The 22316-nt window shown below is 39.6% G+C and overlaps 1 protein-coding gene across 5 annotated transcripts in view; it reads left to right on the top strand.

The window, feature by feature from the left end:
• The first annotated feature begins 8438 nt into the window (after positions 1-8438).
• Positions 8439-22316, top strand: part of LOC128691094 (probable methylmalonate-semialdehyde/malonate-semialdehyde dehydrogenase [acylating], mitochondrial) — a 52010-nt gene continuing 38132 nt past the window's right edge. For 4 of the 5 annotated variants that reach the window (XR_011392484.1, XR_011392485.1, XR_011392483.1 and 1 more), the window contains exons 1-4: positions 13227-13370; positions 14780-14911; positions 15931-16080; positions 17960-18038. Coding sequence is in view for 2 of the 5 variants with exons in the window: in XM_053779893.2 (XP_053635868.1) it covers positions 13338-13370; positions 14780-14911; positions 15931-16080; positions 17960-18038 (394 nt within the window). In the remaining 3 variants the exon portion in view is untranslated. Of the gene's footprint in view, positions 8462-13226; positions 13371-14779; positions 14912-15930; positions 16081-17959; positions 18039-22316 lie in introns of those variants that run through there. The other variant, XM_053779894.2, reaches the window with a different exon arrangement.

The raw sequence follows: 22316 nt of genomic DNA, 5'->3' as shown, positions 1-22316 counted from the left end.
GCCCTCTCAAAACTGCTACACACAGTGGCCCTAAAGAGACCTGAGTGCTCCGCAATGCCACTACACAAACATGCCCAGGACCATAAGCTGTGCCATTTTCATAATGTTATTTGTCCACGATGTCTCTTCAGCAATGTTGACTGGATTCTTAGAGTCCAGTTTTGTGGGTTTCTCGGATATTATGTCTACGTACTCTTTATGACAATTTTTCATGGTATATTGTAATACTTTACATATTCCACCTCTTTCTGAGCAAGGACTTATAATGGATCTAAACGATTAAGAAGACGTTGTAAGTTAAATTTTTATTGAGAAAAACTATAAATGATTTTACCAACAGATATATAAAATTTTTACAATGATTTTGAGGGTGTCTATATGTTAAGGGCATAACTATATAGTAACTTGCTTAGATTTAACCTAGAAAAACTAAGTAAAGTCGAACAATACGACTTCCGTTTCGGAGCCATGTTGTAATGAGCTAAAGACTTTAAGTATGAAGCGGTAGTGTTTTATGCTAATTTCCCAATCCTTCACGCAGTGTATAAATATCTTGGCGTTGAGTGGTCTTGCTTTGATAAAACTGACAATTCTGATTTCCTCACTGAGTACATCTCTTAGTTTTTGTGGCATTCGTTTAAGTGCAAGTACATGATCATGAGCATAATAGGTGTTATGAGCAAACCATACCACGGGTAGATGAATCTTATTGAAGCTAGCTGGCCCAGTGGCTAACGCGGCAGTCTGGAGTTTTGAGACTCTCTGACCGCGGGTTCAAACCCCACCCGTGGTATGGTTTGTTTGCAATCGTGTCATTACGATTTCGTGAGTCGTGTTATGAGCAGTATATTGAGCTCTCTTACCAGGCATGCAGCAGCGCCTGGCATTTTCCCTAGCATAGCTTCGGCTCCATCAGTGAATACACTGGAACATAAATATTTCGTATTTCTTCATGAACGAATGGATCAAACTGAATATTTCTTTACAACAGTTCAATCGAAGATTCATGTATACAGCGCCCAAAAAGCATGCAACGTTGCAGAACCTGCAACCTCGGTTAATATATCCCGTTGCAGCGGGAAACATGTTAAACTGGGCTTTGCTTGTGAGTTCTGCTTCACAAAAGACAACATATATTTGATGCAACTAGGAACACTATTATCAGAGTGATGCGAAATTAGTTTTTATGCAAAGTTTGTCACTTGTCTTTTGTACGCAGTTTTGTCACACTTTCTGCGGTAACAGGAGCGTTGTCACCTGTTTTTCTGTACGATAACAATACTGGTATGAAGTGACAGTGGCATGTTTGTTGTTACTCAGAAGTTTAATCAAAATTTGGTTCTTCACCTGGAGTTTGGAGAATTTCCTTTTTAAGTATTCATCACTTTGTATCTTTCATGTCCCGATGTTAGATTTCACATTATATATAATGAAAGAAACTTGATAATTCTCAATAATTTATTACTTTTCTTTTCGATCACTTTTTACGAATTTCAAATTTTTCTATCAAAATTTGAATTATTTTGTTTAGAAAACATTAACTGAGAATAACTTGAAAGATTTAGACGACTGTTACTCAACACTTGATCACAGTCAACACACAGTTCATTTGGTTCGTCTTTATTACCAGTCTGTATAAAACCAAGTTGACCAAGCTTTCATCTTACTTTTACTTCTTGTGCATCAGCTTAAAATTTTAGTACGTGTGTCATTGGTATTAGTTGTGATGGAGTCTTCACACGACCAAGCAGAAGTACAAACACTAGCTGCAGCACACCTGGAGTCTTCACACGACCAAGCAGAAGTTCAAACACTAGCTGCAGCACACCTGGAGTCTTCACACGACCAAGCAGAAGTTCAAACACTAGCTGCAGCACACCTGGAGTCTTCACACGACCAAGCAGAAGTTCAAACACTAGCTGCAGCACACCTGGAGTCTTCACACGACCAAGCAGAAGTACAAACACTAGCTGCAGCACACCTGGAGTCTTCACACGACCAAGCAGAAGTTCAAACACTAGCTCCAGCACACCTGGAGTCTTCACACGACCAAGCAGAAGTTCAAACACTAGCTGCAGCACACCTGGAGTCTTCACACGATCAAGCAGAAGTACAAACACTAGCTGCAGCACACCTGGAGTCTTCACACGACCAAGCAAAAGTAGATGCGACGGCAGCAGCACTTAATTAGTTCTTCCATTGCTTTCACCTTTTTCACTCCTCACTGGAGGTTTTTCCAGTTAACAGCTAACGATAAATGTTAAGTACGTGGCTACTTTGTCTTAGCTCAGCTTCCACTACCAGCAGAAGACTCAGACAAGGATACTGTATGAAATTAATACAACAGTAATACTGTAGTAGCTAGATGAGCTTCGGTCGCTGCACCATCCTTGGAAGGTATCTTTGTCTCTCAAAAGCTCAGCTTCCTCTGCCTCAATGAACACAAGAGAAATATCACAGAGTGCAGCATAAGTTTCTAAAACAATTCAATATCAACACTGAAGAATCATTCATACGTTATCACATATAAACTAACATTTCAATTTCTTCAGTAAAAAATAATGCAAATTGTTACTTACACAACCCATAACCAAATCAAACTTTCTGACTGCTTTAGATTTTCAACCTTGATAAGGTTGAAAATTTAAAGCAGTCAGAAAAGGCATTCTTTAGTAATCACAATCATATCAACAACCCAATATTTCAGTGAGGAAAAAACGAATGCTAAAAGTCTGAAACCGATCAGAAGAGTCATATTCCAGTTATCGCACAGAATACTGAACTGAAAAGTGTATTAACAATGTTAGTAAACCGATAAATTTGTACCTACATCACCTAGACTTACAAGTATCAAGTTTTCTCTCTCTCTCTTCTTTAAGATGGATCACACATTAGACACTGAAACCTTTCACGTTCTTTTTACTGAAGAAATAACATTCAGTCACTGACATAAAATTGGCAAATTGCTATCTAAACACAATAATAACAGTCCCAACCGTCTTCTGAGTGGGATATACCTGGAGTTTTTTTTTTGGGGGGGGGGTCAACGTCCCCGCAGCTTCCGGGGTCGTGGACGATTTTTAGCAAATTGCTTATCATCAGGAAGTTGCCTTTTATTTCGTCAGGAGATTCTACTTTTGAAAGACGAGTGGTATCCCGTTATTTAGAGTGTTTTAACCATATGTTTATTGCATACAAGTGTTGAATGTTTGAAGACAATCAAAAAAAAGATTTCTTGAGTTATTGCACGGACATGAAATGTGGGAACTGTGTATATAAAACTGACTAGACGGCTCCTGCACGTGCCAATATTTACTTGAATCTTTTGGATAATTACACTGCACCAGCGTTTAAAATTTGAAGCCGATCAGATGCATTCTCATGTTATAAACTAAAATCTTGGAGGAATAAAAAAATGATTAGTTGAATCAGTCGGCACCTGATGGTCAAGGGAGACAATCAGGACCTGATGGCCAAGGGAGATATTCATAAAAAGAAGAACATAAAGAAGGAACACTGCAGCAGGCTTACTGGCCCATGTGAGACAGGTCCAATTCTCCCACCGGCTTTAGGGTCCAGGGAGATAATCACAGAGGTAGACAATCAGCACCTGATGGCCCATGGAGATAATCTTTAATAAAGGTCTTGATCAATGTATACGCGTCTGAGCGCATAACTTGTCGGAATCACCATACCACTCGACCCGTTTACCTCAGATCCTGATGACTTGATTATCATACCTCTGTCATTCAAAGGAATTTTTACTATTAATGTCTACTGATTTACACTCAATGGCCATTTTATTATGAACACCCTTCTAGTACTGGGTAGAGCCCTCTTTTGACAAAAGAAAAGCCTGATTTCTTATTGGCATGAATTCAACAAAATGCTGGAAACATTCCTCGGAGATCCTGGAGTTTACCTGGAGAGAGTTCCGGGGGTCAACGCCCCCGCGGCCCGATCTGTGACCAGGCCTCCTGGTGGATCAGAGCCTGATCAACCAGGCTGTTACTGCTGGTTGCACGCAAACCAACGTACGAGCCACAGCCCGGCTGGTCAAGAACCGACTTTAGGTGCTTGTCCAGTCTCGGGCCCCTGACACTTATTGTATGGTCTCTTAACGTGCTAGTGACACCCCTGCTTTTCATTGGGGGGATGTTGCATCGTCTGCCAAGTCTTTTGCTTTCGTAGTGAGTGATTTTCGTGTGCAAGTTCGGTACTAGTCCCTCTAGGATTTTCCAGGTGTATATAATCATGTATCTCTCCCGCCTGCGTTCCAGGGAATACAGGTTTAGGAACCTCAAGCGCTCCCAGTAATTGAGGTGTTTTATCTCCGTTATGCGCGCCGTGAAGGCTCTCTGTACATTTTCTAGGTGAGCAATTTCACCTGCCTTGAAAGGTGCTGTTAGTGTGCAGCAATATTCCAGCCTAGATAGAACAAGTGACCTGAAGAGTGTCATCATGGGCTTGGCCTCCCTAGTTTTGAAGGTTCTCATTATCCATCCTGTCATTTTTCTAGCAGATGCGATTGATACAATGTTATGGTTCTTGAAGGTGAGATCCTCCGACATGATCACTCCCAGGTCTTTGACGTTGGTGTTTCGCTCTATTTTGTGGCCAGAATTTGTTTTGTACTCTGATGAAGATTTAATTTCCTCGTGTTTACCATACCTGAGTAATTGAAATTTCTCATCGTTGAACTTCATATTGTTTTCTGCAACCCACTGAAAGATTTGGTTGATGTCCGCCTGGAGCCTTGCAGTGTCTGCAATGGAAGACACTGTCATGCAGATTCGGGTGTCTGCAAAGGAAGACACGGTGCTGTGGCTGACATCCTTGTCTGTATCAGATATGAGGATGAGGAACAAGATGGGAGCGAGTACTGTGCCTTGTGGAACAGAGCTTTTCACCGTAGCTGCCTCGGACTTTACTCTGTTGACTACTACTCTCTGCGTTCTGTTAGTGAGGAAATTATAGATCCATCGACCGACTTTTCCTGTAATTCCTTTAGCACGCATTTTGTGCGCTATTACGCCATGGTCACACTTGTCGAAGGCTTTTGCAAAGTCTGTATATATTACATCTGCATTCTTTTTGTCATCTAGTGCATCTAGGACCTTGTCGTAGTGATCCAATAGTTGAGACAGACAGGAGCGACCTGTTCTAAACCCATGTTGCCCTGGGTTGTGTAACTGATGGGTTTCTAGATGGGTGGTGATCTTGCTTCTTAGGACCCTTTCAAAGATTTTTATGATATGGGATGTTAGTGCTATCGGTCTGTAGTTCTTTGCTGTTGTTTTACTCCCCCCTTTGTGGAGTGGGGCTTTGTCTGTTGTTTTTAGTAACTGTGGGACGACCCCCTTGTCCATGCTCCCTCTCCATAGGATGGTAAAGGCTCGTGATAGGGGCTTCTTGCAGTTCTTGATGAACACGGAGTTCCATGAGTCTGGCCCTTGGGGCAGAGTGCATGGGTATGTCATTTATCGCCTGTTCGAAGTCATTTGACTTCAGGATAACATCGGATAGGCTTGTGTTAACCAAATTCTGTGGGTCTCATAAAAAATTCATTTTGATCTTCGACTCTGTCTGGTTAGCGGCTTGCTAAAAACTGAGTCATATTGGGACTTGAGTAGCTCACTCATTTCCTTGCTGTCATCTGTGTAGGACCCATCTTGTTTAAGTAGGGGCCCAATACTGGACATTGTTCTCGACTTTGATTTGGCATAGGAGAAGAAATACTTTGGGTTTCTTTCGATTTCATTTATGGCTTTTAGTTCTTCCCGCGATTCCTGACTCCTATAAGATTCCTTTAGCTTAAGTTCGATGCTTGCTATTTCTCTGACCAGTGTCTCCCTACGCATTTCAGATACATTGACCTCTTTTAGCCGCTCTGTTATTCTTTTCCGTCGCCTGTAAAGGGAGCGCCTGTCTCTTTCTATTTTACATCTACTACTCCTTTTTCTTAGAGGAATGTAGCCTTGTGCATACATCGAGTGCCACTCTCTGACCGCGGGTTCAATCCCGGCCGGGGTATGGTTTAATCTGTTCTAGGCATAAGTTGGGGGTCTGTGTTGCTTAGTATATCTTCCCAGCTTATATCGGTTAGGACTTGGTTTACTTGGTCCCACTTTGTGTTTTTGTTATTGAAGTTGAATTTGGTGAATGCTCCCTCGTGACTAATCTCATTATGTCGGTCTGGGGCTCCGTTCATACATGTCTGAACCTCAATTATGTTGTGATCTGAGTATATTGTTTTTGATATGGTGACATTTCTTATCAGATCATCATTGTTAGTGAAGATGAGGTCTAGTGTATTCTCCAGTCTAGTAGGCTCTATTATTTGCTGGTTTAAATTGAATTTTGTGCAGAGATTTAAAAGCTCGTGTGAGTGTGAGTTTTCATCAGAGCTGCCTCCTGGTGTTATTACTGCAACAACATTATTTGATATATTCCTCCAATTTAGGTGCCTTAAGTTGAAATCTCCCTGGAGCAAGATGTTGGGTGCAGGAGCTGGAAGATTTTCCAGACAGTGGTCAATTTTTAACAGCTGTTCCTGGAATTGCTGGGATATTGCATCCGGAGGCTTGTAGACTACCACAATGACTAGGTTTTGGTTCTCGATCTTTACTGCTAAAACTTCCACTACATCATTTGAGGCATTAAGCAGTTCTGTGCAAACAAGTGACTCTGCAATGTACAGGCCAACCCCCCCCCCTTTTTGCCTGTTCACTCTGTCACATCTGTATAGGTTGTAACCTGGGATCCATATTTCGTTGTCCAAGTGATCCTTTATGTGGGTCTCAGTGAAAGCCGCGAACATTGCCTTTGCCTCTGCAAGCAGTCCACGGATGAAAGATATTTTGTTGTTTGTTTCTGGCTTTAGACCCTGTATATTTGCAAAGAAGAATGTCATCGGATTGGTGGTATTGTTGGTACTGGGGGGGGGGATTTTTTTTCCGGCATTAGTATCTGTATCTGTTGGTGTGGAGTGGAGGCCATCGACTGTGGTTCCACTCCAGGAATGACTGGATTTGGTGTACGATTTCTGCCATTTCCTGCCAGTGTTTTTTCCTTCCTGGCACTAAAAAACCTCTCCCTCTTGAGTGGCTGTGGCTACCCAGGTTTTCCCATGGCCTGGATGTTTTGTATCTTTTTGTCCCCTTTAGATGGTGTGCCTGGCAGTTTCCATATTGTTTTGATAACATCACACAGTTGTTGCAGATTTGTGGACATTTATGCTGCAAATTTCCCGTTCCACTACATCCCAAAGGTTTACGCTAAATTCTGACTTTACTATCTGCATATCACAGTAAAAATCACGATTCCTGACATCAGGCAAAGCTTTTCCAATCTTCAACTGTGTACTTTTGATGAGCCTGTACCCACTGTATCCTCAGTTTCCTGTTCTTAGCTGATAAGAGTGGAAACCAGTGTGATCTGTTGCCCAACCCATCCACTTCAAAGTTCGACGTGTTGTGTGTTCAGAGATGCTTTTCTGCATACCAATGTTGAAATGCATGATTGAGTTACTGAAAACTTCCTGTTAGCCTAAACCAGTTTGGCCATTGACCTCTCTCGGTAGTTTGTCCGCATGCTAGTGGCTTGCTTTTGTGCCTAACAATATTCTATAACATGTAAACTACAGTACCTGTATACTGAAAAAAAGAAATACATATTATTATTTATTTGTTTATTATTTTTATCATCATCATCATCATCATCATCATCATCATCATCATCATCATCATCATCATCATCATCATCATCATCATCATCATCATCATCATCATCAAGACGTTCTCGCCCGCGAAACTCCTGCGCTCACTGATTGTCTTGTGCATTTCACACCATTTTCCGTAAATTCTAGAGACTGTTGTGTGTGAAAAATCCATGAAATCAGTTTCTGAGATACTCAGTCTACCCCGTCTGGCACCAAAAATCATTTCACCGTCAAAGTCACTTAGATCACATTTCTTCCCCATTGTTTTTCGGTCTGAACAACAACTAAACCTCTTGACCATGTCTGCATGCTTTCAAGCATTAAGATGCTGCTATGTGATTGGCTGATTAGATAATTACATTAACGAGGAAGTGTACAAGTGTACCTGATAAAGTTATCACTGATTGTAGGTCCCTTTGCTACAAATGCTCTCCTTGGGTGATTTTTAGTGCGGTAAACAAGTACGTGTTTCCGGCTACGCATCAAATAGCTATTACATCTGTTGGAGATATAGGGTTATAGCTTTCAACTACTGTTGTTAATATAGTTAGAAATCACCTGCCGGGAGAAGTAGTGCTTGGGTGATAGCGAATCTACGCTAGATAACATCTGGAAACGTCGCCAGGCAATATCAACTGGTAACATGACTCAGAGCCATTTTATACCAGAGATTCTTGTGGCAGATCTAAACCTGGAAGACACACGAAGACACCCTCCGTGGTCCTACCCGAGAATAACAAGGTAAATTGTACTACTGCTGTTGTACTCAATCTAATTAAGGAAGGTGAAGTCGGTTCACTATGAGCAGGTGAAGGAACAGATACGAGGCCTCAGTATACATACTTCTAACAGGCATAAATTACATTGTATTCTCCATACTACTCAGACAGGAACCCAGACTACAGATATGGACAGATATGATTGGGAACTACAAGCCTGAAGAAGGTGGATGCGAAGGAATGGTCTCGAAGTGCTTTATGCAATGTAAGGCAGTTGGGGTGTCGGGACTAATCAGAAGTGCAGTATATTCTTCGGCTAAAGCAGTATATTTGAAGTCAAAGAGCTCCAAATGTCATCTCTGCAAACGAAAAGTGTCCTACCCGGGTTATGTAGTCTGGAGAGGAAGAGAGACAGACCCAACAAAGATAAATATCATACAACATTGGCGGGTTTCTCAAACAGTTCGTGACTTGAGGTTTTTCTAGGATTTACCTTGTTTAAACAATTTCGTGCCAGGATTTGCCAACATTCTTGCCCCACTAATGTCTTTAACGTCAAGGTCTTCGGGAGCAACGCACCGTGAACCAGAAACTAGTGACGACTCTAGTTCTCAAGTGTGCAGATTACACTAAGCCAGATGTTTTAGGCACTCAAAAGTTTTACTTTATATTGATTTAATCTAGGATACTTTAAAGAAAGCCGAAGAGCGTTATTCCCTCCTCCTTCCATGTTAATTAGTACAAAACATTTCACCTGTAGGATGCCCCGAGTTATCGTTACTACAGACATAATATGCAAACAAGACGATTACAACTTCGGGAGTACCAACTCAGGGCCTCTTACGAGTGAAATACCCTGTATTTCCTTTTTCAATTTAGAAAGCGTATTCCGAGGCAGGTCCGTGAGAACGATAATCCCCTGAACCATTAACAGTTAATAGATCTAAGATCTATTAACAGATTTAACACCCACCTGTATAATGTCTTTATAAGTAGCTTAGTTCTGCTCTAAAGGTTACTCATAATTATGTTTCATCCTTGGTGTACGTAAATAAATTGTAACTTTAACTTATCACCTATGTGTACCTACCGTAAATACACATTCACCTATTATTATTTAGTCATGTTCTAGAAAAATATATAGTTTACCATAAAATTATTTTCGCTTTCGTTTTTTAACCTGTCATTTACAGTTTCTTTTGTTGTCTTGAGGGATGGCTTATTTATTCCTAGATGAGGCCTAGTTGGCAGTTGGTAAGTAATTATTGGATGACACCTGGGTGGTATAATTTGTGGATGACATCAGGTGGAATAATTGGTGGATGGCACCTGAAAGGTAATTGTTGAATAATGCCTAGGTAGTTACTGGTAGATGATGCCTGAATGGGATTTGGTAAATGATGATGATAATAATAATAATAATAATAATAATAATAATAATAATAATAATTTCTACAAGTATATGTACAAGGTATACAAGCCTAGCATAATGAGATTAGTCACGAGGGAGGTAACATCAAGTATATCGAGAACAACAGTAGGACTGAGAGTCGAAGATCAAAATGAATTTTTTATGAGAGAGCCACAAAATTTGATTAACACAAGCCTATCCGATGTTATCCTGACGCCAAATGACTTCGAACAGGCGATAAATGACATGCCCATGCACTCTGCCCCAGGGCCAGACTCATGGAACTCTGTGTTCATCAAGAACTGCAAGAAGCCCCTATCACGAGCCTTTTCCATCCTATGGAGAGGGAGCATGGACACGGGGGTCGTCCCACAGTTACTAAAAACAACAGACATAGCCCCACTCCACAAAGGGGGCAGTAAAGCAACAGCAAAGAACTACAGACCAATAGCACTAACATCCCATATCATAAAAATCTTTGAAAGGGTCCTAAGAAGCAAGATCACCACGCATCTAGAAACCCATCAGTTACACAACCCAGGGCAACATGGGTTTAGAACAGGTCGCTCCTGTCTGTCTCAACTATATACAGAAAGTCTCTTGTTATGTAGAGCATTTCGGGCAAATTAGGTTAATTTTGTCCCAGGATGCGACCCAGGGTTCATTACCTTTGTACCTAGTTCATCTATCAAAACTTTGGGGGCCCAGTCCCTGGACCCATTATGTACCTCAGTAATCTGTAAATACTTTTGTAACTTGTCATGATTGTGACCAGATCTACCTGGAGTCATTACCTTTGTAACTTGCTCAGCTATCAAAACTTTGGGGTCCAGTCCCTGCACCATTATGTACCTCTGTAATCTTTTGACTACCGCCCACAGGATGGGTATGGGGTGCATAATAAACATATTAAACTAAACCCAGTGGAAGTAAGTCACTTTGACTTTTTTTTTTGGGGGGGGGGAGGGATTTATCCTAGGATCTCTACACACATGCTGCTATGTATGATAATCTATGTAACAGTGTTAGTGTATACCCGAATAAATTTACTTACCACACAAGTCGATTAATTAACACCCACGTACCTATTTTACTGATGGGTGAACATGGACAGCAGGTGCTTTATGGAAACGCCTGCTGTCTATGTTCACCTGAATGGGATTTGGTGGATGATGCCTGTGTGGCATTTGGTGGATGATGCCTGTGTGGGATCTGGTGGATAATCCCTGTGTGAATTATTATTATGTGAGTAAATTACCTGCACGAGGCTTACAGGATATTACCTGAATTATTACGTGCAAGTAGTTGGGTGAGATAAGTGGGACTTAAGTCACAATAGATCGCAGGACTGTACCTCCCTCGATATCCAATTTCTCACCACTCGCACAAATAGCTAGACCTAATATTAAATTAATAATTACAATATTAAATATTAATGCCAATAATGGTAAATTATAAAATGTGGACTGTATATGATTATGCTTGCTGGGTGCACAGAATATAATTATTGGACATAAATTACAATAGTTATTAGAAAGGAAATTCGTATTATCATTTACCATTAAATTACTGTAGATGATCACACATCCCCTGACACTACTCCCACGAGCCCTTTTTGGGCGGGAAGGTGCCAGAGCCAGAGCTTGCTACCACCTACAGCTCACAAGACTGTCATTCCCACGAGCCCCCCTGGGGAAGGGAAGATGGCAGACCAGAGGTCTAGCTTCTCCCCATGAGCCCCGTGAGGGCGGGGAATGGGGCTAGGCCTGGGGACAGTTGGTCCAAGAAGATAGGGACGTACTTGTACCTCCTCCCATGACAGACATAGGTCTCACACTCCCAAGACAGGGTCACCATCTGGAAAAGGCCTGGGCCGGGAGAGTACCGGCGAATCAAGAAGAAGATGGATCACACCACAACACCTTCCTGACACCTAGCCCCTACACTGGCCAGCTAGAGATCTAAATGCAAGGACTAATTGTGCACTTCCCTGTGAGTGACGATTGTATCCCTTACTTTCCTCCATTCACACTTATTAATTAAGGTCCCGCAAATTTCCCATCCCAATTGTTCAGCAGGGGACATTAACACGTGTCCCTATTACAAATTCAGGCCGAAACACCCCAGCTTGTCCTCGTAGACGCCGGATTATTAGCAAAATTTTCCGCAACAACTAGTGCTCGCAAATTACAAAAGGCGTCTCCCCTACGTCACTCACCCTGCTGTTCCCCATCCCCCTCACTCGAAATTTATCCAAGGGTTAAATCAGCATCACATTTTAATATACAGTTATTATATAATTCAAATTTATATATTCTGAATTTAGGAAAATTCAAAGATTCCCACGGACTGTGTGGGATTTGGTGGATGATGTCTGAGTGTGATTTGGTGGATGATGCTCAAGTAGGATTTGGTGGATGATACCCGAGTGGGATTTGATGGATTCAATTCAATTCAATTCAATTCAAAGTTTATTCTCTATAAGGATTACAATGCTGAGTTTACAGAAATTTGGTTATTGTGTGGTTTACATGTAGTAAAACTGTGATTACAGAGTGTACCACTAGAACGCTTAGCATGGCTAGGCATTTCGGGCATACTTAGTTTTATTCTTAATTGTAAAATATTACAAATTATGAGGTAAGTTGGTATTATGGCTAAGTGACTAAATACTAGTTTGTGAGTTTAGCAATGTAAATGCTTTTGTTTTGGCACAGTACATAGTTTCAGTATTGGAGTATCACAGGATTCATTATTTTAAGATTGAGATTAATATTTCTGTTTATGGTCAAATGAGTGAGTGAGTGTAAGTGTGAACCACCAGGTGGTATTCGTGTAGTTAGTTGACGGGGTTTATCAGGGAGATAAGATGTTTTCTAATGGTAGTTTTGAAGGTGATGAATGTGTCTGCAGTTCTCGAGTTCTCAGGTAGGGTATTCCAGATGATGATGCCTGGATGATGCCTGAGTGTGATTTGGTGGATGATGCCCGAGTGTGATTTGGTGGATGATGCCCGAGTGGGATTTGGTGGATGATGCCCGAGTGGGATTTGGCGGATGATGCCCGAGTGGGATTTGGCGGATGATGCCCGAGTGGGATTTGGCGGATGATGCCTGAGTGGGATAATGCTAGGGTGGCGACAAGAATTTGTGGATTATACCCTTCTGATTGGTAGACTAGGGCTCACGCACACACCTCCCCACCCACCAATCACACTGCAGCATCACTTACTAGGTCCCCGGCTTCTTTGCCGTCTGCCAAATCTCAATAATTATAGCATGGAATAGTTACTTTCCCAATAAATATCCACTCCTGTGCCTCAGTATATGATAATTTTTATTTAATCCTTGTCTGCTTGCGACAGTGTAAGTTAAATTGGTGAGTAAGCTGAATAAATTTGGCTAAAAAAATGAAGATGTGGCTCTGAGATGTTTACTCTGGGACTGATCAGCTGGTGTCTGGGATACACTTTGAGCTGGTTGTTACAATGGCGGTGACACTTATTCTACGCTCTTTTAAGGTATAAACTGTAATTTTAGTAATTTTGTTGTATGGTAGTTAGGGATTCCACTTTTGTTGATATATTTGCCCTGTGACATGTGTTTGGTAAATGCCAGTGGCAAGTGTCGCCGAGTTATACTGTGCATTTATTGTGTTAATTTTGTTGTATCATGATGATACACTTAATATATCAAATTTATTTTTTTGTTTAGCAATTGCAGGTAAACTTAACAGTGCCAGTTATTCACACAAAATAATTAGCTGGTAATGCCGGAATATTATAGTAACCCAAACGTTATATTACATATTTTATTGCATATGTTGCATGTTCTCCCCTGTCTTGCCCCTCAAGGAAGGTTCCTTGATGTTGGTGAGGGGCTCTTGATTTAGGGAATTGGATCTGTGCTCCAGTTCCCCGAATTAAGCCTGAATGCCTTCCACATCCCCCCCCCAGGCGCTGTATAATCCTCCGGGTTTAGCGCTTCCCCCTTGATTATAATAATAATCCCCTGTCTTGCATGTTATTGACTACCAGAATTATTATGTTTAATTGGTATATTTGTAGTTCCACTATAAAAGTAACGCCAGCCTTGTTGGAAGGAATATTTCAGGCTGCCTTAGATACTGAACCCATGGTACAGTGCTGGACGATATTTTAATTGCACTGTCAAAGTCTTTCAGCTCAGACTAGACCCTAGTACCTCAAATGGAAACCCATTCTGTGTGGTATTAGCTCGTGGGTCAGTGGTAGCCCTTTCGGTTCACAAGTGAAAGACCTGTGTTTAATCCTGGGGCAGGTGGACATGCTGGGCAAGTTTTCCTTAGAAGTAAAAGAAATCCAGAAATGAAGATTACAGTGAAAGACCAGCAGTGCCAATAGACATCACTGAGCCAACAGAACAAGAGTGATCACACACTACATCTTGTGCAGTCATGGAAAGGAAAAGAAATCTAAACTATACATATCCAGAAGAAATATACTTGCAAATGTTGCTCCAGTTCACCTAGCAGTAAATAGGTATATACCTATATGTATAGCCAACTAATGTACCACAGTTGGCTTTCTTGAGTTATTTTAATTTAGCATCCCTGTGGGTTAATAATATACCATAATTCTTGCTCTAACCTTGTAAAATGGCATATAAGTCAGGGTGAATGAATAATGTAGTGTAACCTTTTTTGTGATTAATCCCTCAGATTCAGATCCTGGCTTTGCCCCTGCATATCTGCTGCCAATTCTTTGACATTCCAACTTAAATCTTTCTACAATAGGGTGAAGTTTGGGCCATTCTGTACATGTGCAATGAGATCTTACAACTGCTTATTTCTTTTAATTAAAGCAATTTTGCATTGGTTCAGTTCTTCATTGTTATGGATGATTTAAAACTGGCTATTGTTTTGTTTTATATTAATATTCTTGATTTTCAGATTACTCCAAGATTTAGTTTATGCAGGCACTCTAGTACTGCTGCACCGGCCACGAAACTCTTCATCAATGGCCAGTTTATCAACAGTAAAACTAAAGACTTTATCGATGTTCATAATCCAGCAACCAATGAAGTGAGTACAGTATTATTTTTGAGTTTTAATCTGTAAAAAATATTTAAATCATAATTCATGCTTTATGGTTTCATTGGTCTCTGCCTGCAAAAGCTGACTGTGCCGAAGTTTATTTTTAGTTTTCTTTTTGAAGACAAGATCTATTAACATTTCTGCATTGTATTCCCCTAGTTTTGTTATTATTTTGCTCTGTTATTACTCTTGACAGTTTCACTATAATTGCCTATTTGTAGCAACAGGAACAGATCTATGCTTATTCTGACTTGTCATCACTATATAATTATTTCCTCAAGAGTAACTGTGTGCTACATTCCTACCATATCTTATATATGTATGTAAATTTATTCTGGCTGGAATTTAATTTTCACCCAAAATTTTTTGATAATTTTTATGAGCAATGCTAGGTATATTACTGTGTATAATTTATGTAACAAATTTCTCTTACAATTATCAGTAGATTGAGCTAAAACTGTGCATTTCTTTTAAGCATGGTGGATGTCCATGTGTGAATTATATGGAAGGCTCAAGCACATACACTGGTTTAACAGTGGCAACTTTAATGCTGGAATGAGAACATGCTGGTGATATTTACAGCACAAATTGTTGCATAAGTATCAATCACATTTAAAAGGCTCTTTTCAAAAAGCTCTGTTCACAGCTCCTTAAATGTAACTCACTAAAGACAGCAGGTTCATTTACAATTCACCTTACACATGTAAATTCATGATGGTCTGCAATAGCCTAGTCTCAGTGCTGTCTGAGTTACACAACATTTTCTAATTACTAAGTATCAGTCACAGTCTCTGCGAAGAAATACATCACGTTAGAGGTAGAATGATAATGTAAAAGTAATTAAAAGATTAAACCAAGATTTAGGCTATAAGAATAATTCATGTGAGAAAATGGTGAGCAGGATGCAGCATAGGACACTGTTATTAATGAGATTACCTTTTATTAGTAACAATTAAGAAAAAATTGGTATATGGATTGCATTTATATACTGTATGTTCTCTTCAAAGGTTGTGACCCGGGTACCCAAAACAACTCAGAATGAGATGCAGGCTGCTGTTGATGCTGCCAAGACAGCTTTTAAGACTTGGTCGGAAACTTCTGTCTTAACCCGCCAGCAAGTCATGCTCAAGTATCAACAAATCCTTAAAGATAATATTGTAAGTGAAAATACAGAGCTTTTCAATGGATTATACTGAGTTGACAGTGGCTTCTTTGTTGAGTTAACTATGTGCTGAGTTAACTATGTACTGAATTAAATACAGGTTCTGTTTCTAATGAAAAATAGTAAATCCATTATGTTTTAATACACTATCACCAATGCAGATACTTTGCACTATTTCACAAGATGAAATATATTTAATTTAGGTTAAAGAGTAAAATTAAATTATTGAGTGTGTAAAGCATATTAAAGTGAGCATGCATTAAGACACAAAACTGTGTCAGCTCTTTAACCTTTAAAGCTTTTGTTTATGGTGATAATTATAAATTATTTTAATTTTGAGCACAGCCATCTCTCACCTAGGTAGGGTGAACCAAAACAGAAAAAAGACTTTCACCATCACTCACAATGGCAAGATGATGATAATGAGTCATAGTGAAAGTGTTTCTTTTTTTGGGCCACCTTACCATGGTGGGAAATAGCTGGTGTTAAAAAGTTATAAATAAAAAAAATATAAATGCGGTACAGTACCGATTTTCCTGCATCCTTGGTTCCTAGGCCTTGCCGGAATATTGATTTTGTCAGAATATCAATTTTGCTGGACCAACAAAGGTGGGAAATAGCTGGTGTTAAAAAGTTATAAATAAAAAAATTATAAATGCGGTACAATACCGATTTTCCTGCATCCTTGGTTCCTAGGCCTTGCCGGAATATTGATTTTGTCAGAATATCGATTTTGCTGGACCAACAAAGGTCACATAATAAGAATTCAACACTACACCTCTGATCCACCATGGACTGCTAGAAACTTCAATAAATGAAACATGTTTATTAATACAACTCTAAAAGAATATTGCAGAACTACCACTCCCAAGGAGATAAATTTTAAAATTTTACTGGAACTGTAGGGTTGAGAGCTGTCAGGATTATTGTCTATTTCATACTGACTGTTTTATCATGAATTTTTGATGTTACAGGGAGGATATCCAAAGTACTTGAAGTTGAAGTCATAGGATTTTCAGATGTAGGCCTGGTGCTGTAATGCACATTCTTCTTGGCTATTTTTATTTAAATTTCATGAAAGCAGATTTGTTTCATGTGCTTTAATCCTTCCCTGTGTAAATTTTCATGAATCAAATAAAAATTGCTTAGCTCTTGTTCTGTCACAAAGGAATGTTCTAGCACTTTGATTAACATGTAAATAGGTATGGCTATTAACAAGTTAATTTTGTAGTTATTAAACCTAGCCATAGCTAGGGTTAATTTTTAGCAGAATACACTAAGAATTTCACAAATTCAATTTTTTTTTTTTCAAACTAAAATAGGTGCCGGTCCTTCTGTTGCCAAAAAAATCAGTGTTGTACCTGTAATAATCATAATTTTTTCCAAGAAGGTATATAAGTATTCCAAAGGTGAGGCAAGTTCACAGTTATACAAAACAGTCCACTAAATGTATCTTTGATGACTTGATTCATAATATTTATTTCTTTACAGGTGAACATATTTATTTATTGTTGATAGTTCATTGATCAGAGGAATAAATAAAAACTATTATACAGTGGACCCCCGCTTAATGATCACCTCTCAATGCGACTAATTATGTAAGTGTATTTATGTAAGTGCGTTTGTACGTGTATGTTTGGGGGTCTGAAATGGACTAATCTACTTCACAATATTCCTTATGGGAACAAATTCGGTCAGTACTGGCACCTGAACATACTTCTGGAATGAAAAAATATCGTTAACCGGGGGTCCACTGTACTATTACTGTTAATTATTTGTCTAAAATGAGGAATTGAACTTGGCTGTCTTGGCTTCTTCCCTGTTTTTTTTTTTCTCCAATTAAAGGTATACTAATGTCATAAAATTTCTTACAGCACGACCTAGCCAAGGTCATCACATTGGAGCAGGGTAAAACCCTCATTGATGCAGAGGGTGACGTAATGAGAGGCCTACGTAAGTAGTACAACTATTAGCAAACTTTTGTTTTGCATTAGCCAAAGTAGATTCTAAGTTCATTTATTAACTTCCTTCCAAAATGTTTTCATTAATTTTTGTTTTGTTACCTCAAAAGCCATCTCGCATCTCCCTATAATTCTACAAAAACTACACTTCTTGCAAGCTATTTCATTGTGGCAGTTGTATTTGTCTGTCTTGGCACTCACCACTAACCTAGGGCAGAAAAAACAAAAATTACTCCAGATTAAACATAATTCGAAGGTAAGGGGTTTTGTTTATTATATATGGCATGACTGTGGTTAATGGAATGTATATATACTGTACAGTTTACCCCCAGTTTTCATCTGGTGCAGAAATCATACAATTTGAATATCAAGTGCTTTTTTCAGCGAAATTTTCCCCCGGGTTTCGTACATCCGCTCTGAAATCATCCGTGTCAGATGCATCCACCCACCCTGGATGCCGCTTCTCAGGCGTACCAGACTCGGTCTGCCTATGTCTCTCATTGAGTTAGCAATGCTCCGTGCATTCATTCATTGTTTATTGAGTGCGACTGTGAAATAAGCCACCATGGGGCCAAAGAAAGTTCAGAGTGCCAGCCCTTTGGTAAAGAAGGTGAGAAACACGATAGAATTCAAGAAAGAACTTGTAGAATGAATTGCAAAGTTTTGTTAAGAAATATCACTACCACCCTCTACAAAGGTAGAGGGTGGTAGTGATTGTGGTAGAGTGTGGTAGTGATGGTGGTAGAGAGTGTTACTAATGGTGGTAGAGGGTGGTAGTGATGGTGGTAGAGAGTAGTAGTGGTTGTGATGGTGGTAGAGGGTGGTAGTGATGGTGGTAGAGGTTGGTAGTGATGGTGGTAGAGGGTGGTAGTGATGGCAAACTATTGAACATGTTGAGAAGTTGTTGCCGGTGTGGATCAACAAAAAACAGTTTGCGAGAGATACTGTTGTGATGGCGATAATTTGCGAAAAGGCAAGGCAGTTGCATGTGGATCTCGTAAAGAATTTGCCAACAAGAGTCTTCAGTAAAGGTAAAACTAATTTATATGTTCATTTATCCATTAAAATTAGTGCTTTATATTTATTTCTCATTGTTTTCTGTGTGTAAAACTATAGTTGTTCTCTATTAAATGTATTTTTGGTTAATATTTTTGGGTGTATGGCATGGATTAATTGGATTTACATTATTTCTTATGGGAAATATTACTTCGATTTTCGTCCATTTCGGATTTCAGCCAACCTGGAACAGATAAAGGACGAAAACCCGGGTATTACTGTATATGTATCACAGGCTGTTATAACATTTATGTGTACCCAGAATATCTCTCCAAAAATTAATAGCAAACATCTAACCAGTTTTCTTAAGTAAAAGCACTCCCTATTTAACCCTTTCAGGGTTGGTGCCGTACTAGTACGCATAAATTCTAGCGCCTTCAAATCTGGCGAGAGAAAGCTGGTAGGCCTACATATGAAAGAATGGGTCTATGTGGTCAGCGTGCGCAGTATAAAAAAAAAATCCTGCCGCACATAGTGCATAATGAGAAAAAAAAAACTCTGACTGTGTTTTGGGTTTAAAACCGAATTTGCAGTATATTTTCGTATGCTATTTATGGATGTATTCTAGTTTTCCTGGTCTCATTTTATAGAATGGAAGACATATTACAGAAATTGAGATGATTTTGATTGATTTCACAATGAAAAGTACCTTGAAATTGAGCTCAGAGTAGCAGAAATGTTCGATTTTTGCCAAAGTTCAAAGGTAAACAAATCATGCCATGCGTCCAATACACATCAACTGGTGAGTCTAATATTCTTTCACAAGTGCGCTGATATTATTTATACCATTTCTACACCATTTCTACATTAATGCAGTAGTCTGCATAACATGACTCTTCTATTTTTTATGAGAATAAAAATTCAAAGTGGAAAGCAAAAGAAATGTAACAGAGGCCTGGGGACATGAGTAATGAACAGAGGAAATGTTATTTTAGTGCCAGGAATGTCTGTCTTGTTTATTCTGGACCCTATTTGGAAATTGGCATCTTTTGAAATTTGTGTGAAATTGGCAAAATTGCCAATTTCTGACTACTTTATTGGATAGTTGAAATTGGTAAATGGGTGGTTTCTTGCACTCATTCGATAGAAAAAATGGAGTTCTAGCGAAATAGTATGATTTTTGTCGACTGGTACATTGGAATTGGCCGAAAATGGGTCTCAAAGTGGGCGAAATCACCGATGAGTAAACATCGTCGAGACTGCTAACTTCGTGAGAGCATAATAATAAGTTTTCCATCAAATATCATGCTCTTGGTTTCATTATGATCGGGAAAAGATTCTCTGTCATTTCATAAGAAAAAATAAATATTATAACCAGTATATTTGGTGGCTCTTGCAGAGCGGGTTTCAATGATAAGTCTGCGGAGGCTTCTTACTTTATTTGCAAAGTCATGGTGGTAACACAGGCTTGTGTGTTAAGTGCCCATGGCCCGGGAGGGCCATGCCCACGAGGGAGAGAGGAGTAGGCCTGTTGTCTGAGTCGAGGCTGCTGAGTGAGTGAGAGCGAGTGGGACCAGCGTCCCACTGACCTGGACAGGCCTAGAGAGGGCAGCACCTGAGTGCCGTGAAATATGAACTAAGCTGGCAGACAGCATAGGCTGTCTGTGCAGACAGTACAGGCTGTTTACAATATTTTTTTTGTTTTATTTTTGAAAAATTTCCGACCCTGAGAACAAGTTTAGGAGAGGGCCTGCTGACACTGAAAAGGTTAATATACACATTCTTGTGAGCAAGATCATACAGGTCTGCCATCACAAATCCAGCAATCAGACATCCGGTTCCATCAGTTATATGGCACTAATTTCGGCTAGCATAATTTCAAATTTCCAGGGTCCCCACACCAACCTACTGGTACTGTTTGATGGTGCTACTTGATGCAAAAGTCATTCCAATTTCTTTTCATCCATTTACATTTATAACCTGCTTACTTTTAGCCCTAGCCATGGTTCCAATGAATAAAAGAAATGTTTCTCGTTGTGTAAAGCACATACACAGTACATTGTTCATAAAAGGTAAGGTGGCTTTAGAGCCACTGTCAGTTGCCATGAGCTCAGTCTCGTGATGCAGGGGAATATGCTTTATTATTATGCTAATATCAACACTATGGCTTATTTGCCTATCACAATTGATCTACTATGACATAATAAACAATATAAATATCATAAAAACATAAATAACAAAAAAAGGCACAATACTGTGACTGGAACGATACACAAATAACCCGCACATAGAAGAGAGGAGCTTACGCCGATGTTTTGGTCCGACTTGGACCATTTACAAAGTCACACTGTGACTTTGTAAATGGTCCAAGGGATGCTGGGGTGGATCAGCAATCCACACACAACACACACATACATCGCCAAGGGTGACTGCCTCTTATTCTTTGCATTGAAAACTTCTGATGGGTTAAAAAATCTTAGTTGTGGAACTAATTTTGTTTTTAATGATCGTTTCTACTGTTCTGTTTTCTGGTCTTTCACTAGTTTAATTCTGTATTGTAAATACACATACTGCATTTATGGATTTAGAAAAGGCATATGATAGTGGATAGGGGAGCAATGTGGCAGATGTTGCAATTTTTTTTTTTTCAACAAATTGGCTGTCTCCCACTGAGGCAGGGTAACCCAAAAAGAAAGAAAATCCCCAAAAAGAAAATACTTTCATCACCATTCAGCACTTTCACCTCACTCACACATAATCACTGTTTTTGCAAAGGTGCCCAGAATACAACAGTTTAGAAGTACAGTATATACATATAAAAAATACACAATATATCCCTCCAAACTGCCAATATCCCAAACCCCTCCTTTAGAGTGCAGGCATTGTACTTCCCATTTCCAGGACTCAAGTCCGGTTATATAAAATAATCAGTTTCCCTGAATTTTTTTTATTTTTTTTTTCAACAAGTCGGCCGTCTCCCACCCTGCTCACACTCCAACAGCTCGTCAGGTACTGCAAGTACAGTTACTAAATGCTGTAGAGTTTTTTTGAGGATAGTGAGTTTCAGGTCAGGGTGTATAGGAGAGGAGATTACTTCCCGATAAAAGTAGGTCTTAGACTGGGACGTGTAATGTCACCATGGGTGTTAAATATATTTATAGATGGGTTGTAAAAGAAGTAAATGCTTGGGTGTTGGGGAGAGGGGTGGGATTAAATTATGGGGAATCAAATACAAAATGGGAGTTGACAGTTACTACTTTTTGCTGATGATACT

The sequence above is a fragment of the Cherax quadricarinatus genome, chromosome 27 (genome assembly GCF_038502225.1).
Source record: "Cherax quadricarinatus isolate ZL_2023a chromosome 27, ASM3850222v1, whole genome shotgun sequence".
NCBI lineage: Eukaryota > Metazoa > Arthropoda > Malacostraca > Decapoda > Parastacidae > Cherax > Cherax quadricarinatus.
This window is presented reverse-complemented; position numbering and strand designations above follow the sequence as displayed.